This window comes from Rhincodon typus, chromosome 1, assembly GCF_021869965.1.
Source record: "Rhincodon typus isolate 14 chromosome 1, sRhiTyp1.1, whole genome shotgun sequence".
NCBI classification, from domain to species: domain Eukaryota; kingdom Metazoa; phylum Chordata; class Chondrichthyes; order Orectolobiformes; family Rhincodontidae; genus Rhincodon; species Rhincodon typus.
The window spans coordinates 101620266-101640034 of NC_063332.1; the positions used below are offsets into that span (position 1 = coordinate 101620266).

Sequence of the window (19769 nt, forward strand, 5' to 3'; positions counted from 1 at the left end):
ACTGTGACCTTCATCAATGACCTTCCCTCCATCATAAGGTCAGATGTGGGGATGTTCGCCGATGATTGCACAATGTTCAGCACCATTCGCAACATCTCAGATACTGAAGCATGTTATGTCCAAATGCAATAAATTCTGGACAATATCAATATTTGATAAAAGACAAATAACATTCATACCACACAAATGCCGGCTATGACCATCACTAATAAGAGACAATCTAACCACTGCCTCTTGACATTCAATAGTGTTACCATCACTGAATCCCCCACTATCAACATCCTGGGGGTTATCATTGATCAGAAACTCCATTGGACTTACCACAGAGTGGCTAGAGGAGAGGCCAGGAATATTGCAGCGAGTAACTCACGTTCTGACTCCTCAAAGCCTGTCCACCATCTACAAGGCACAAGCCAGGAGTGTGATGGAATACTCCCCACTTGCCTGGATGGGTGCAGCCCCAACAACACTCAAGCAGCTTGACACTATCCAGGACAAAGCAGCCCGCTTGACTGGCACTATATCCATAAGCATCCACTCCCTCCACCACCAATGCTCAGTAGCAGCAATGTGTACTATCTACCAAAGATCCGCAGATAGCATCTTCCAAACCCACAACCACTTCCATCTAAAAGGACAAAGGCAGCAGATATGTGGGAATACCACCATCTTCAAGTTCCTCTCCAAGCTACTCACCATCCTGATTTGGAAATATATTGCTGTTCCTTCACTGTCAGCGTGGTAAAATCCTGGAATTCCCTCCCTAATGGCATTGTGGGCCAACCCACAGATGGTGGACTGCAGCGGTTCAAGAAGGGAGCTCCACCTTCACAAGATCAACTAAGGACGGACAATAAATGCTGACCAGCCAACAACGCCCACATCCCACACAAATGAATAAATAAATGACAGACCAAATGCTTGGCTAAAAGATCGGTGTTGGATGAATGGGTTTCAGTTCATAGCCTATGGGTACGAGAACTGAAGCAGATGGAGTTGTTCAGAAGGATGGGTTTCACCTCAAACAAGCCGGGGCCATTCCAGTGAGTCAAATAACTAGAGCTGCAGAGCGGTTTTAAAACTAATTTAAGGGAGGATTCAGGAGTGGGGAGTATAGGCTTGCAAAGCGAACATATATGGCAGAAAACAAAGGAGGACATACTAGTGAGTAACAAAAAAAGACCAGTAGGAGCATGTAATACATGTGAACACATGTAAAAAGGGAGAGAGGTAACAGTGAACATAGGACCCTTGGAGAACAATATGGTGGAAACAATAATGGGGAGCAAGGAAATGGCAGTAGAGCTAAACAAGTACTTTATATTATTATTAATGTTGGAAGTCATGAATTGCACTCCAAAAATATGAAATAGAGATGCAAAAGGGGAGGAGAAAATGAATACAACAACAATCACTAGAGATAAAGGACTGAGAAAACTGTTGTGGCTAAAGGCCAACAAGCCTCCTGGACCTGAAGAGTTGCATCTGAGGATTTTAAAGGAAGTAGCTGCAAGTATTCAAGTAATAATATTGCAAGAATGTTCAGAATCTAAAATGAAAATTCCAGAGAATTTGAAAACTGCCAATGTAACACCCTTAATGGAAGGGAGACCAAAAGAGGTAATTACAAACCAATTAACTTAACATCTGTCATTCTGAAAATGCTAAGGATGTTATAACAGGAATAAAAGAGCAGAGACAGCGTGACTCATGTAAGGGGCATATCTATGACAAATAAAGTCATAGAGTCATAGAGATATACAGCACGAAAACAGACCCTTCGGTCCAACTCGTCCATGCCAACCAGATATCCTAAGTAAATCTAGTCCTGTTTTCCAAAATTAGGCCCATATCCCTCTAAACTCTTCCTATTCATATACCCATCCAGATGCCTTTTAAACGTTGTAATCATACCATCCTCCACCACTTCATCTGGCAGCTCATTCGCACATGCACTACCCTCTGCATGAACAAATTGCCCCTTAGGTCCCTTTTAAATCTTTCCCCTTTCACCTTAAACCTATGCCCTCTAGTTTTGGACTCACCCATCCTGGGGAAAAGACCTTGCCTATTTACCTCATCCATGCCCTTCACGATTTTATAAACCTCTGTAATGTCACCCTCAGCCTCTGATGCTCCAGGGAATATAGCCCAAATCGATTCAGCTTTTCCCAATAGCTCAAATCCTCTAACCTGGCAACATTCTTGTTTCAAATAATCCTTCCTATAGCAGGGAGACCAGAATTGCACACGGTATTCCAAAAGTGGCCTAACAAATGTCCTGTACAGTTGCAACATGACCTCCCGACTCCTATATGCAATGCACTGACCGATAAAGGCAAGCATACCAACTGCCTTCTTCACTATCCTATTTACCTGTGACTCCACTTTCAAGGAATTATGAACTTGAACCTCAAGGTTTCTTTGTTCAGCAACCCTCCCCAGGACCTTACCATTAAGTATATAAGTTCTGCCTTGATTTGCCTTTCCAAAATGCAGCACCTCACATTTATCTAGATTAAACTCCATCTACTACTCCTCAGCCCATTGGCCCATCTGATCAAGATCCTGTTGTACTCTGAGGTAGCCTTCTTCGCTGTTGGCTACACCTCCAATTTTGGTCTTATCTGCAAACTTACTAACCATACTTGCGATGTTCATATTCAAATCATTCATATAAATGACGAAAAGCAGTGGCCCCAGCACTGGTCCTTGTAGCACATCGCTGGTCACAGGCCTCCAGTCTGAAAAGCAACCCTCTGCCACCACCCTGTCTCCTTACCTTCAAGTCAGTTTTGTAGCCAAATGGCTAGCTCCCCCAGTATTCTGTGTGATGTAACCTTGCTAACCAATTTACCCAAGGAACCTTGTCGAATGCTTTACTGAAGTTCAGATAGACCACGTCCACCACTCTGCCCTAATCAATCCTCTTTGTTACTTATTCAAAAATTCTCAATCGAGCTCATGAGACACAATTTCCCACACGCAAAGCCATGTTGACTATCCCTAATCAGTCCTTGCCTTTCCAAATACGTGTAAATCCTATCCCTCAGATTCCCTCCAACAACTTGCCCACCACTGATGTCAGGCTCACCAGTCTATAGTTCCCTTGCTTTTCCTTACCACCTTCCTTAAATAGTGGCATCATGTTAGCCAATCTCCAGTTTTCCGGCACCTTGCCTGTGACTGTTGATGATACAAATATCGCAGCAAGGGGCCTTATAATCTTTTCCCTAGATTCCCACAGAGTTCTAAGGTTCACTTGATTAGGTCCTGGGGTTTTACTCACCTTTAGTGTTTTTGTAGTTCTTTGAGGTAATCATGAGCAGGATAGATCAAAGTGAGCCAGTAGATGTAATATATTTGGACTTCCAAAGGCATTCAATAAAGTACTGCGCATAAGACTACTTAATAAGGTAACAGCCCATGGTGCTCAGGGCAGTGTATTAACATGGATAGAGGGTTGGCTAACTAATAGAAGACACAGAATTAAGAGAAGGGGGGCATTTCCTGGTTGGCAACATGTGACTAGTGGAGTCTACAGGGATTAGTGCTGGGCCCACAATTATTTACAATATATGTTATTAACTTGAATAAGATAAGTGAATGTGCTATAGCAAAATTCACAGGTGAAACAAAAATAGGTGGGAAGTGGTGAGAATGATAAAAAAAACAGTCTGGAGAGGGTATAGACAGGTTAAAAGAGTGGGAAAAAGCTTGACAGATGGAATATAATTTTTGAAGTATGACATTAAGCCCTTCAGCAGAAAGTTGAGAAGAACTGAATATTATATATAAATGGAAACAGACTGCAGAAACCTGAAACACAAGGATTTGGCGAATCACAAGAAGCTAGCATCCAAATTCAGCAAATAATAGGGAAGGCAAATTGGATCATGGCCTTTATTTCAAAGGGATTGGAGTATAAATATGGGAAGTACTTTCTGAAACTATACAAGGCGCAAGTTAGACCACAACTGAAACACTGACTAAAAAAGTATCCTTATCTAAGGAAAAATATGTTGGCATTAAAGGCAGTGCAGAGAAAGTTCACTGTCTATGGAGGTATTTTCTGATGAGAAGAAGCTGAATAGATTGGGCCTGTATTCATCGGATTTTAGAACAAGGAGTGGAGACCTTGTGAAAGCTTACTAGGTTCTTAGGACACATGGAAGGTGAATGTGGAGATGTTGTTTCTCAGATTAAAGAGTCACCCATTTAATATAGAAATTGAGAAATATTTTCTCTGAGTGTGTGGAATTCTTTACTACAAAAGACTCTTGAGGCTGGGTGGTTTAGTTTACTCAAGATCAAAACAGACAAATTTCTAACTGTACGGAAATTGAAGGTTATAGGAATAAAGCAGGAAAATGGTGTTGAGGATTATCAGATCAGCCCTTATCTCATAGAATCATAGAATCACTACAGTGTGAAGCTTGGCCATTCAGGCTATCAATTCAACACTATCTCTCCGAACAACATCCCACTCACAACCACCCACAACAATCCCCAACCCTATCCTTGTAACCCTGTGTTTCCTATGGCTAATCCATGTAGCCTGCATATTCCTGGACACTATGGGCAATTGAACATGGTCAATCTACCTAGCCTGTACATTTTTGGACTGTGGGAGGAAGCTGAAACATCCAGAGGAGACCCATACAGACACAGGGAGAATATGCAAACTCCACACAGACCGTCGCCCAAACCCATGCTAACCACTGTGCTACCCATGCCACCTGTAGAAGAACGTAGAATCCTCATGGTATGGAAGCAAATCGTTTGAGTCCACACTAACCCACCAAAGAGCATCCCACCCTAGCCCACTGCCTGTACCCCTGCATTTCCCATGTCTAATCCGCCTAGCCTGCACATTCCTGGACACTAAGGATAATTTAACATGGCCAATCCACCTAACCTGGACATTTTTGGACTGTGGGAGGAAACCAGAGCACCCAGAGGAAACCCATGCAAACATGGGGAGAATGTGCGAACTCCACACAGATAGTCACCCAAGGCTGGAATTGAACCTGGGTCCCTGACACCATGAAGCAGCAGTGTTATCTACTGAGCCTTCGTGCCACCCATCTAATTGAATGGAGGAGCAGACTAGATGAGCCAAATGGACTACTTTTGCTCCTACATCTAATCATCTGACATTAGAAGTTAATATAAAAGATGCCATAACAGGACAGTTGGCTAAGTAAACGTAATCAGGCAGAGCCAACATGTTTTTATCAAAGGGAAACCATGTTAATTAATTTATTGGAGCTCTTTGAAGAAGTAACTTGCGTTGTAGATAAAGGGGAACCAGTGGACGTTTTGCACTTGGGTTTCCAGAAGGCATTTGATGAGGAGCCACATCAAAGGTTCTTGTGGAAAATAAAAGTTCATGGTGTAAGGGGTAATATATTGGATGAATAGAAACTACTACCAATGTCAAGCTAATGGTCTATAATTTCCTGCTTTCTCTCTGCCTCCTTTTTTAAATAGTGAGTTTACATTAGCTATCCTCCAATCCATAGGAAATGTTCCAGAGTCTATAGAGATTCTAATGATGACCATCAATGCATTCACTATTTATAGGACTACTTCCTTAAACAGGGATGTAGATTATTGGGCCCTTAGGTTTTATTGGCCTTCAATCCCATCAATTTCCCCAATATAATTTCCCTAGTAATAATGAATTTCTTCAGTTCTTCCCTGTCCGTAGTTTTTACCACAGAAGGCTTTAGTTCTTATGGTCTTATAGCAATAGCAACTGATGTGAATTAATGAATGCAAGAGGAACTAGCACAAAACAACTTTGAATCACAACTTAACAATGTTAAGCTTCTTCAACTGTCAGTGAAAATACTTGGAAAATAATTTCATGTTTTGGAAAGAAACTCGAATCAATTTACTGCCAAATCATCAGAGTCAAGTTTTACTAGAAAATTAATGCTTATGTCTAAATAAATGGCATTTTCATTTTATATTGTAACCACATTCAATGGAGATAGTCTTTACTGTTTGATAGGTATGAACTGAAGACTACAGATCATATTGAATTTCCTTGCTTGAAATCTCACATTTAAGCTCAAGAAGAAATAGTTCAAAGAGATTGCATATATGAAGCAATGATAGATGATATTCGGGATTCATTACTGAGTTGGATTACAACTATAAATTGGGGAAATATTTTCATTAGCTAGTAATCATGGATTACCATTTAAGAGTTACTTTAATATGATGTAATGCCTCGGGTTGCCAAAGTTTGGGTCTTACACATTGAGTGTAATACCAAAGATAAACTTGCCAGATTTGCTAAGGCCAATGAAAGGAAACTCATAGTAAAATCTGACAAGTTAACTTTTGGCTTTGTCTGTACATCATGTGCATTGACAGCCAGCAGTTCTAGCACAATACGAAAATAGCTGTAGCTTTCTCTAATGGTTCCCTGCAAAAGCATGATTTAGCTTTGTTTGCTTATATTACCTGGGAAAAGGTATGAAAAGCTAAATTAAAATGATTACATTTCTTTTCAGTCCTGAAGCACCCTGGTTTTCTTTTACTAAAATTTTCACCATCATGTGATCATTGATACCAAATATTTCCTTATAACCCAAATAAATTGAAATATATCTGGATGCAAAGTATCTAATTCTGATTGCTGTTGGTGAGATTTACACCATCCAAGTTTTATAACAGACTTCATTCATTTCTTATGACATTCATGCTCTGTAAAATTGGCACCACCTTAAATAATGCCTACTTCATGTAGGGGCCAGTTTGAAATTTGGTAAACAACAACTTACAGAGCTCCATAAATTTGCGCAGTGTGCTTCTTACCTGGGGCAAAAAAAAACTGTTTCACAGCTGTTTTCCCCAAAAAACAGTGTCTCTTAATAATTTCTTTTAAACACTGTGGATACCTTCTGCCTTACAATCCTTAACAGATTTGTTGATTTGTATTCGTTCGAAGTTATTATAGAATTCCAAGGGCAAGCAGAGAGAATTTATTTTGAGACAGTTGTGTAACAGAAGAGGGAACTGAACTGAATGATGTTTTAGTCTCTAATTCATGAAATAAGTACATTTGAGAATACTGTCAGCAACACAACTCAAAATAAATTATTACTCATATTATTGCTTCAACCTGTTCTTGAAGCTGCTTCTTTTCCAGGAAGACACATTATTTTTAAATTATTATTTAAATACTTTGAGAGTGAGAATGAGGGATGGGGGAAAGTTATAGGGCTTTTAGCTTATCCCTTTTATGTGGAAGCAGCTAGCATTTCATGCCACTTGTTCAAATAATACAGTCCAGGTAAGCATAAACCAGTAAAACCACTAACCTTCAAAAGAACACAGTTAATCTTCATTTGGTGTAACTTCCTTCTTCTCCAGTTAAAGAGTTAAAATTGTGGGTCTATTGTGTGAATTAATCATGTTGCTATGAACATGAATGAACGTACCAACAGTTTTAGTGTTTACAATTTCAGACAGGGAGGACTGGTTTAAGGACATTGTTTATTCAGTGTGAGCACATTCTGTAACTGGAGGTAATCTCACTGAAGTACTATAAGTTTAATGTTTCATTTTTGTGGTTTGCACTGCTGTTATAATTGCAGAGGACCAATGCTTACTGCCTATAGGGCACATGACAAAAATGTTGATGTGAGAACGTCTTGGGTTCCAATCTCACACACCTCAAGGGTTAGGAATGGGATCATTGATTCGTAAGTGTTCTATTGTCACTACTCTGATGCTTTTGACTCATCTCACCCACCCTATCTTTACATAGATCACCTCCTGGTATCTTGATCTTCAGGTCATTCCACTCTTAATCACTCAACTATCCATTCTGGCTATGATTATCTCCACTATTGAAGGTTGGTTGAGGTATTGTTTTTACCTCTGTTTGTTAACCTTTCTGTTTGTAACTGTTATGAACCAGACCAGACCCTCTCAAAATATTTCACGGAGCCTAGACCCAAATTTTTTCTTATTTTAAAGGTAGATGTGAAGTGGGTATTCCAGTTGTGATACAACTGGTCAAACTACTCGACATTAAGCAAAACACAATTTATTCAAACATTATAATTAAAATAAAAACATAAGGAAGAGGAATTTAGAGTAACTTAACTATTGGAAAACCTAACTGAATAATAGATACAGTACCTATTACTAATTAACTGTTCCAATTTAGTAAAATCCCACAAATACACCCCTTGGCAAAAAAGCAAATTCAGAAGCAGATTCTTACACTCAGTTTCCTAATCCAGGAGAGAACAACATCAAGAGAGATTTTAGAGAAAGTCACAGTCAGGAATCATTTACTGAAGCTTGCAACCCTTCTGAGACCCAAACAGCTTCTACTGCTACAGCTAAAAAAACTAGAAAGCCTGATCTGGGAGAACTAGCTACTCCCCTTCCACTGTTACATCTGTTTTAAAAAAAAAATCCTAAAGGACCCTTAAATTATTGACTTACCCTGATCCAGTAGATACATCAGCACCAGAGATAGTAAGAACTGCCAATGCTGGAGTCAGAGATAACACAGTGTGGAGCTGGAGGAACACAGCATTCCAGGCAGCATCAGAGGAGCAGGAAAGTTGATGTTTCAGGTTGGAACCCTCATCTCTGCCTTTACAACCTCTCTTCAAAAAACCCAGGACAATGTAACCTTTTTAAAGTGACAGCATCGTCACACCTCCCTCCTTAAAAAAATGAACCATCAATATACAAAGAGATAACAAGGTGTAGAGCTGGATGAACACAGCAGGCCAAGCAGCATCATAGGAGCAGGAAGGCTGACATTTCGGGCCTAGACCCTTCATCAGAAAAATCAATATACAACATCAATATACAAAGATGGTTTCATTTTAAACATCTTAGTCTTACACTATTAGTACACTACAATACATATACATTGCATTCACTCTAAGCATACAAACATTCACAACTGCATTGTATTTCAGTCCGTTTATTCTTGCCACTGAACGCCTCCATTTTTCTTTATCCGAGTTGCGATAACGCATCAGCAATTACATTTTCTTGTCATGCCACGTGTATAATTTTCAAATTAAATGGCTGCAATAATAAGTTCCATCGAAATTCTATCTGGAATTTTTGTCCTTAAATTTCTCCAAAAACTTTAATGGGTTATTTATGATCACAATATACAATTATCTCAGACACATTTTTGGTAATATAAACGTTGAAATGTTGTAATGCCAACACTAAGGTAAAGGTCTCCTTCTCAATCATGGAATATTTCTGTTGATGAGTATTCAACTTTCTGGAAAAATACCTGATAAGTTTTCCTATCATTTTGTCATTTTCTAGTAAGAGTATAGCACCAACACCCACATCACTCTCATCGATAGCCGCCTGGAATGGCTTTGTGTAATTAGGTGTGGCTAAAACTGGAGCAATGGTTAACATAGCTTTCACTGTCAAAAGCCTTTTGACAGTCCACCATCCACTGAAACTTTCTGCACTTCTTCAATAGTCAGTCAGTGGAGCAACCATACTGCTACAATTCGGTATGAACTTCCAGTAAAATACTTTTAATCCCAGGAATCGTAATTCTGCTGTCGTCGTCGATGGTGTGGGAAACTCCCCAATAACCTTTGTTTTCACATATTGTGGGGCCATCTGTCCATGTCTGATAACATTGCCCAGGAAAGTGACTTGGGCTTTTGCAAATTCACTCTTAGTCAGGTTTATCACCAAGCCTTCCTCCTGAAGTTGATTGAATAAGCCCAGTAAATGCTATTAATGTTCCTTCCATGTATGAATAAAAATTACCAGGTCATTGATGTCCATTACACAACTGGGAAATCCAGAAATGACTTTATTAGTTAGTCTTTGAAATGTGGCCGGTGCATTTTTCATACCAAATGACTTGACTTTAAATTGGTATAATCCATTCAATGCCATAAAAGCCAAAGTTGTCTTTGCTGTTTCGGATGAAGGTACTTGCCTATATCTTCTGAGTAAGTCCAACTTAGAAATATAAGTTGCTTGTCCCACCTTCTCAATATAGTCTTCCAAATGTGGAATAGGATATGAATCAGACTTTGTAACTGCATTGAATTTGCAATAGCCCACACATGATCATTGGGTGCCATCTGGTTTTGGCACCATTACTATGGGTGAGCTGCAATTCACTTTGAGATAACAAGGTGTAGAGCTGGATGTACCCCGCAGGCCAAGCAGCATCATAGGAGCAGGAAGGCTGACATTTCGGGCCTAGACCCTTTTCTGATGAAGGGTCTAGGCCCAAAACGTCAGCCTTCCTGCTCCTACGATGCTGCTTGGCCTGCGGTGTTCATCCAGCTCTACACCTTGTTGTCTCAAATTTTCCAGCATTTGCAGTTCCTACTATCTCTGATGCAATTCACTTTGATTGTGTTGTCTTTGAGCATGCATTCAATCTCTTTTTGATTTGATAAGGTCCATTAAACCTTCTTTTAAAGTTTCACCTATCTTTATCTCCATTAGCAAAATCGCGAATTTTTGATTTCTTGTCTACTTTCTGTTTCATCATATGCTGTACTTCTTTTAAATGCTATCTAGCCAACTCTATTTAATCATTCCTTAAAATTTGATACACAGTTCAAATAGGTGGTCTCTGAACTCTGACTCACCAAATTCTCCCTAATTAATTTTAGTGGTCCTCTCATCTCATGCCCAAAACCTAATTCAAATGGACTGAATTTAGTAGATTCATTTGGTACATCACTAATTGTAAAAAGTATAAACAGAATTCCTTTATCCTAACTATCTGGATAGTCTTGACTATAAGCCCCCAATATTGCTTTAAAGTTTGATGCCACCGTTCTACTGCTTCATGCGATTCTGGATGACATCCAGACAGCTTCTATTGCTAGAAAGCTAGAAAGCCTGATCTGGGAGAACTGGCTACTCCCCTTCCATTGTTACATCTGTTTTAAGAATATCTAAAGGCATCTTAAATTATTGACTTTTCCCAGGTCCAGTAGACGCTCCGGCGCCTTTGCCTTTACAACCTCTCTTCAAAAAACCCATGACAAAATAACCTTTTCAAAGTGACAGCATCATCACAGTAACCATATACCAAAAACTAATTTTCAGACTTCAATCAAATTTGATACACAAATAAGGTATGGCCAAGGAAAAAATGATTAGCTTTTGGCAAAGATGCAAAACAAGATCCTAGGATTTTTTTTAAGGATCCATTAACATTGAGAAATAGGGAGAATTGACTATTTTAAAGAGTGCCATGGGTTGTTTTATTTAGAATGTTTTGGATTGTTTCAGCTGCTGTGGTAAAATTTGTCACTGCTGTTGAGATGTGATCAGAGTTTTCAGAGCCAAGTTTTGGATATGGATTGGCTTGAAGCTCCCGGAGTGAGATGGAAACTTTTAACAATAAGTTTTCTTTTTACCTTCGTGGATACAGAGCATCAACAAGGCAGGAAAGCTGTCAAGGAAGAACTGCATATTTGTGTTAATACAGAGTGGTGGAATATGCACTCTATTTAGTACTTTCTTTACTATTAAAATTGCATTTTTTTTCCTTTCATAATTAAGCAGTGTTTGATATTGATGTAATGGTCCACTATTGTCTCTCATCCATTGTGGAAATGCATGCAATTGTCATTATTCGGGTCCCCATCTGCATAAATGTACCTGTTAGATCTGCAGCAATGTTTTCTCTTCCCACACCTGGACCGTTAACTCTAGAGTTACCGAAATGTCTACGTTTGGCTCTTTGCTTAACTTACATGTTGCCTTTGATGCTGCCATTTTTAAGTACAAGGCTGTTTCCATAAGCACAAGGCTGTTTCCATAAGTACAACTGGCAATGATGAACTCTGCCTTTCTGTTGCCTTCTTTGACAACACTGCCACCTCATTCTTGTCAGATTGCCTTTCCAATAAGAAGTTACAGATGGGCTAAACATTCTCCAATTAAAAACCAGATAAACAAACACCATTATTTTTCATAGCCAGCATAAATACTGTTCTCTTACCATTTATTCTATTCCCCCTCCAGCTAACTGGTTCAGGCTGAAGCAGACCATCTAAAATCTTCACATTTGTTCACCCAGTGTTGTAACTAAAACTTAACATCATATTGATTCCTGTTATTTTTATTTGCACAACATAAATCCATATCCACACACCAGGTTTTCCTTGCTCACTTTGTGTCAGACAGTGTCCAAAAGATTCTAACTTTCGCAAAACTCAGGCACCTCCATTTGTTCAGCCTAATACTCATTTTGTCCATTTCCCATATCCTCAATTCTCATCTGCAAAATCCTTCAGAGTAACTGTCTGTGCATCACTGCAATATCTTCCAAATATAGATCTCCTTCTGGACCTTATGACTCTCTATCTCTCATCTTTTGTGCTCTTTCCATCCCATCTTCTTTCCATCACAAGATACCATTGTACCATACTGTATAACAAGTTTTCACCCCTCTCTCCTTTGCTCCATTTCTGCTATTTTGGTGTCATAAAATTTTAAAAAAAATACAAGCTATCTTAACTTTTTTCGTGAGATAACAAGGTGTAGAGCTGGATGAACACAGCAGGCCAAGCAGCATCAGAGGAGCAGGAAGGCTGACGTTTCGGGCCTAGACCCTTCTTCAGAAATGAAGGAAGAAATAACTTTTTTCGTGGTTTGTCATCCATCCTCGAGCTCCCTGCAAAGAACCTTTGATATTTTTTGCTTTCAGGCTTTTGCATGACGCAGTAGGAGCTTTAGGATGAAACATGATACAATTTGCATTTCCATAGCCATTGAAATGTTCCATCAAGGATGTAAAATATATGGCTGCATGGGTTCAAGTGCTTTTCCTGATTCATCATTGCAAGAGGGGAAAGAAGAAATTAATGCTCACATCTCCTTATGTAATGAAATGCGTGGGCTAAAATCTTGACATTAGGTTGTATTTATCTTCCCCATTTCCTATCCCACCCCCACCAGAAAGACCCTGTAACAATAATGCATTATGGGTGAGCTAACTTGGTACAGAGTGGCACCATCACTCCTCAGTGAGAGGAAGGCCCACTCTTTGGAGCTGTTGGTCAATCTGATTGACTGACTATGCCAGAGCTCAGTAATGCTGGTGCTGGCACTGAAGGCCAGTCTAGGGTGAAGTCCCAAATGGATCCTCAGATAAATCATGGATATTGGCATCTTTTCTGGTGGGATAGCGTGGGGTTAGTGGATGGGGTATTTGGTGAATGGAGAAAGAATGTTGTGTGAGGGAAGGTCAAGGGGTGGGTTTTCAAGTGCAGGCAAGGAGGAAGGAAAGGGGTGTTTATCTTCTGAAGGCCTAGTTTATGTGCCTTCACACCATTGTGAAAACACACCGAATAGAGACATGTTAAATCCATTGTTTGTAGTACCTTATCAATGGTTGCCCAGAGCTGATGTCAGTGCTGTTCCACAATCAATTACTGGAAGCTCAGGGCTCTAGTGGTGCAATGGCAGTGGCCCTATCGTCGAGCCAAGTTCAATTCCCACTTACTCTGGAGGTGTGCCATAACACATCTGAGCAGGTTTATTTAAAGAAAATAAAATTAATAGAAGCTGTTGTTTTATGTTTGGGACTTGTTCCTTTTATGCAAGATACTGCTAATTGGTATCCATGTATGAGCTTCAGTTATAAACCTAGTAAAATTTATTTACACACATCTACTATGTTATGCTGATTCTTTAAAAGTAAGGACATAATCAATAATTAGCTTTAATTGTACAAATTTTAATCAATTAGCTGCAGTTCTTCTCTCCTCCCTGTGCACCAATATTCTTCATCGTAGCTGCAGCCATTTTTGCTCCATACTGCGTAATTTCCTCCTTAAAACCCTTGCCTTTCCATTTCCTATCTTCTTTAAAGCATACGTCTTTGCTAAAACTTTTGGTTGCTTTGATAATCTGGCTTAGTATTCATTTTTGTCACATTAGACCTCTGAGAGGTGCCTTGGGTCATTTTCCTACATTAAAGGTGCAATATGTATAATGTGTGCGGTTATTGATTTGGTTCAGGCATATTAGAATGTTATCACTCATATGTAATATATACAATACATAAAAATGGTGCTAACAAAGAAGTTTTGGAGGTATTCTGCAAACAATTAGAGTTATGAAAAGAAGCCTTTCGTGACAAGGAGCAGGTAATAATCATTTCAAACAAACTGTTTCACGTGACTTAGAAATATTTCAATGAGGTGCTGTGCTCTATTTTGTTATTATTGGATGTCAAAGGCTGTTCTGGGTTAAGCATAGAATGCAGTTAGAACATGATTATCTTATCTTCTCCAATATAAAAATAGCAGTTCTTAAGGACTAACAAAAAGCAAAAATAATCTCTCCATGGAAAATATAAAAGAAATCCAAAAATATAATATATGTCTGTCTGTCAGGTTAAAATATAGTGTATAGAAAAAAACCTAACAAATGAAATGATTGTTTGCACTGAAAGTATTCCTCCTTTTCCCTAGTTCTATTGCATATTCCTTATATAGAAATCCTCTACCATTAAACAAACCTACAGTAAAACTTCTACTTTGAAGGCTTACTTTGCAGAGAACAGAAATGTTTGCATAATTTGACTAAGGAGCACTTGTTAACTTAATGGGATGTTTAGCATTAGACCTCATGTAAAAGATTATTTTAATAGTATAAACTAAGGAAGATTCCTAAAGTAACAGAATGTTAATATTTGCCCCTTTGCTGGAATTTAACATCTTCATTATTTAAGTAAATAGTATAAAGACCTCATAAGTTGTTTAGACTAAATCTTATGTTTAAGCACTTTTCTTCGACATTCTTTACAAATGTTGTAATCAGATTTATTAGTGTGTGAAAAAACCAAGTGTGCAGATTCTTTTCGGTAAGCTAAATAAAAGTTGACGGAAGCTGGTTTAACTCAAGGCATTTTGGCAAATGTCTTGAAAGGATTGTTCCACAGTTAAACTTAGGGAATAATTCTAAGCCAGTGCAGCAGTATCAACAATAATAAAGAATCAATTGATGGTTATTTCAAAACTCTGGTTCAAAAAATGCTTAGTAAAAGCTTCTAAAAATAATTCAACTGAACTACAATAAAAGCTCCTCTAATTTATTGGAGAACTTGTGTAAACATCTATATTATTTAAACACTGTCAAAGCATGACTTTGGTAGTTTATTAATTCATAACCAACTGAAATTATTACAGGCTCTAAAATTAAATCTGCGCAAATAACATTTGGAGTACAAATTTTGGATAAACATTTCAGAAAATGGGATTAAATCATCCATAACATAAAAATATCATATGACTAAATAACTGAATATTGAAGATCAACCATTGTTTTGAGCTGTCTCTGATCTTTAACTTCCTGCAATTGACACAGAGTAATCAGTCATCTAGATTTAATTTCTCAAGTCTACAAGAAGAGCTAATTCCCTTTGCAGTATTTAGTTGCTGTTATGAAAGCTATTTGTTTAGGTTGCATCTTATTAATAGTGCACAGTGGATACCATTGCATAGTCTAAATTGAAAATCTGGGAAAGCATTAATTCACTGAGATCAAACAATATCATTTTCTCCTTCTCCTTCCTCTTATGCTCTCCTGAAAACCAACTGAGACATATTCTTCTTCACTCTTCTTTGGAAGAATCGTTCTTGACTCAAAGCATGGGCAGGGACAATTGTTGGACTGTTTACCGGTATGAGTGGTCAGCACTTGTGAGCCTGGTCAGGCCACATGTGGAAGCCTCCTGCACTGATCTACTGCAGGCCATTTATAGAAGGACTGTAATGTTTATGTTTTTTTAACTTTAGCTCTTATTTTTCTTATACTATGAACAACTGCAAGGTAATGTAACTTGGTCTTCCTTTATCTCCATATTTTGTATCTAAGATTTGTATCTTAGTACTTTGCACTAAGGTGGTGCCATGTGGGGCGACTTTGTAAACTTTTCACTGTAGTCCTCTACTTCTGTACTTGAGTACACGTGACAACAAACCGAGTTCTAATCCTTTCTCTTTTCACACATAGTGCCAGACCTGTTGAATCTGACCTGCACTTTCCATTTTAATCTCTAATATTGCATCTTAGTTTCTGTGCTCACTGAATAGGTGGGCTGTATAGGTGGAGTTCTTCAGAACTGGGAATGCCATGTATGCACTCAGTGTCTATATATTCACATTTGTGGCAGGTTTCTATGTCTAAAGAAGGCAAAATTGATTAAAGTGCCCTCACCATCATGTTAGTTAATATGGTTACCTTAACATAGCCCAGATTCAAGACAGCTCAAATAAAACAATGAACTGCAGATGCACAAAATATGAAACAAAAACAGAAATTTATGGAGAAATTAAATGGGTCTAGCAGCATCTGTGGAGAGACAGCAGAGTTAACGTTTCAAATCCAGTGACTCTTCTTCAAACCTGAACTGTTGACTCTGCTTTCTCTCCATAGATGTTGCCCGACTTGCTGAGTATCTCCAGCAATTTCTGTTTTTACTGAAGTCGAGAACTTTTGAGTTTGTATGGCTCAGTGCTGGGCAGGGTCCTATGTTTCTATTTTGAAGCATCAGGGAAGTGAATTTTTTTAGAAGAAGAATATGTTCAGTATATTTTCTATTATCAATGTAAGAATGAGTGTAGCTGCTGGAAATGAAAGCAAAGTTTCCAAACATAATAATGGATTCATAGAATGCAGATATTTTGATACTTACCAGGTTACAGTCTCTATAGATCAGGAAATAAGATACAATTCTTTTTCACATAAATAAGCAAACCAGTTAGAGATCCTGGCTTATGAATTCTCCTTTTCAGGAGATGTTTTTCAAAGCCGCAAAAATATCTTTTTTTTTGATGTCTACATTGTTGACTGTTATCTGGCATCCAGTACTGCAATGAGAGGAAATGACATTCGGAATAAAATTGGTAATTATGTGGCCAAATTCTACTGTACCACCAGGAGATAGGTGAGTGGTGAGTGGTGTTGGTAGGTGGTTGTGAGGAGGGATTGTGATAGGGTATATGGGGTATGTGGTGCTAAAATATTTGGGGCTGAATATGGAATGGATGGTTTGCCTGTTGTTTTCCAGGTCCACGGAAGTAAGATGGAAGATAACCCGCTCACCATGAGGCCAACTGTCCCACTCGAATAGACAATCAAAATTCTCTTCTTGCTGGTACTGGGATTGTAGGTGCGTAGATGCATGGGGTCTCCAAGAAATTGGGCGACTGAATGATAAGCCCTGGTGACCTCTCTGTGAACTTGGTGAGAGTGCCGTCCTGAAAATCCTGTGGTTAGTACCTCACACCATGCCAAGGGCCACCATGTTCATACTTTCATGCCCTCATCATGTCTTCACTGGGCCTCTATGAATGGCCCCAGTAGCCTTCACAATGCTCACTTTGTTCTGAGGGAGGCATTTTACCATCTGCTTCTCTTAGCTTGGTGCAGTTCTAGCAGTGGCCACAACTACCAGACCTGCTGCTGGGACTAATGAACAACTGGCCTTCCAATTGGTGGCAGCTGGTGAAGTTGGGATCTTATCACTTAAATAAACAAAAAAAACAAAAGCTGCTTATTAGGTGCCTGATAGACATAAAACCCAGCAAGGTCTTCACAAAATGGCTGAAGTGGGCTTGGCCCAGCATGCTGTGGTCCATAGACAGGCCACTGTCACTCCAACAAAGTCCCAGAACTTCTATCATAGAATGGCTTCCTTCTGTGTTGTTGCCATTTGGCCCTTCATGTCTTTCCTGGCACTATGCAACTCAGCTAGCCCAACTTCCACATTGTTTTCCCATAGCTCTGCAATTTATTCTCTTCTCAGATAATTATCTTATTCCTTTTTGAATGCCATGATTAAATTTGCTTCCATCACATTCTTTGGTAGTGCATTCTATATTCTAACCTCTTGTCATATGAAAATGTTTTTCCTCTTGTCACCTTTGATCCTTTAGTCATTCACCTGAAATCTGTGTCCTCTGGTTTTAACTCTTCCACCAAGAGAAACAATTTCTCTCCAGCTCTTTTTAGCCCCCTCATTATTTTGAGCACCCCTATTAAAATTCCCTTCTCTACAGAGAACATCACCAGATTTTCCAATCAATCAACATGGCTGAAGTTATTCATCCCTAAAATAATTGCCACAAATCCCTTCTTCATCCTATTTAATGCCTTTACATCTTTTCAAAACTGTAGTCCCCAGAATTGAACATAAACTACAGTGTTCTAATTTCCTTGCCTTTGTACTTTATTCCCCAATAATGAAGCTCAGGATCCCATTACCCTTATTAACCACTCTCTGCCCTGTCACCCTCAACAATTTATGCATTTATACCCCAGGTGCCTCAGGTTATGTGCCCCTTTTAAATTGAAATCTTAATTTTATATTGCTTCAATTTCATTCTCCCTACTAAAATGTATCACTTCATTTTTCTCTGCATTGAATTTTATCTGCCACGTATCTGACCATACTACCAAACTGCCAATGTCCTCTTGAAGTCTATCACTATCAACCCCACAGTCCATAATACATCCAAGTTTTGTATTTTATACAAATTTTAAAGTGTGGCCTGTACACTCAAGTCTAGGTCGTAAATATAATCAAATAAGAACAGGCGCAAATACAAATGCATGGAGAACCCCAATTCATCCTTTCCCTCAGTCTGTGATACAACTATAACAATTTTGTCACTCCACAACTTTGTATGCATGCTACCACTGTTCCTTTCAGTCCTTTAGTTTTATCAAATGCCTTTGAAAGTCTATGTACACTACATCAACCAGATCACCTTAATTAACCCTCTATTACTTCATCGAAAGGCTGAATCAAATAAGTCAATATATTTTGTCCTTAACAAATCACTACTATTCCTCACTTGTCCAAGTGATTGTTCATTTTGTTCGAGATTGATGGGAAATTTTCCCATCAAAGTTAAACTGAATGTCTTGCAGTTGCTGGGTTTATGGACCTTTTCAGACTGAGGATTCAGAGTCCTCTTGTACTACGCCTGTGTGAAAATTCTTGATCATAGTCTCCCTGTTTCAAAGCACTGTCCCTACCACCAGTTTTCCATTGTCATAGGACTTAACAGATGGACCCTCATAGAAGCTTATGAGTGAATTAATTTACCAGGGAACTTGGGGTATGATTATTGTCCACATAACTTTGGCAGATTGGTGGTCAGACTTCAGTGATATGTTAAGCCACAATGTCCTTGACCTTGCCACTGTAGCCTTCTTTCACTTTTGCATCTGGTGATACCTTCAAAGTGCATTAGACTCAGACCATTCTGTTATTCTAACTGAATCATGTTACACAGAGCATTAATTAAATGAAAAGAATTGCGAACAGGAGACAGCAAATGTTGAAAAAGTTCATTGAAATAATGTAGCAATGTTATTTTGGACATACAAAAAAATGTAGTCCACTAAAGGAATAAAAAGAAGATGAAAAGAACAAGAGAATCTGAGAACTAGCTTAAAGTTAATTGGATGACTTATGTTTATTACAGGACAATGTTGGAAAGTAAACATTGATACATTAACACTTCAACAATAAGCGTCAGATAATTCAAAAAACATGTCAAAACTGTTGCCTGCACTAATTAATTACAACGTTGGCAATATGGGACAAATAAATATTCTGCTATTATTATAGTACAAATATAAACAAATAAAATGAATATTTATCTTTATTGTGACATGCCTGTCACAGGAAAGCATGTTAATAATTAATTTTTTTCCTGATCACTAGATATTATAAATTAATTGAT

General features: G+C 38.6%; 1 protein-coding gene across 1 annotated transcript in view; it reads left to right on the forward strand.

The window, feature by feature from the left end:
• rab28 (RAB28, member RAS oncogene family) overlaps window positions 1-17178 on the forward strand; it is a 191232-nt gene extending 174054 nt beyond the window's left edge. Inside the window, exon 7 of the mRNA XM_048604540.1 lies at window positions 17084-17178. Coding sequence (XP_048460497.1) covers window positions 17084-17146 — 63 coding nt within the window. The 3' untranslated portion in view covers window positions 17147-17178. The remainder of the gene's footprint in view (window positions 1-17083) is intronic.
• Window positions 17179-19769: the final 2591 nt, after the last annotated feature.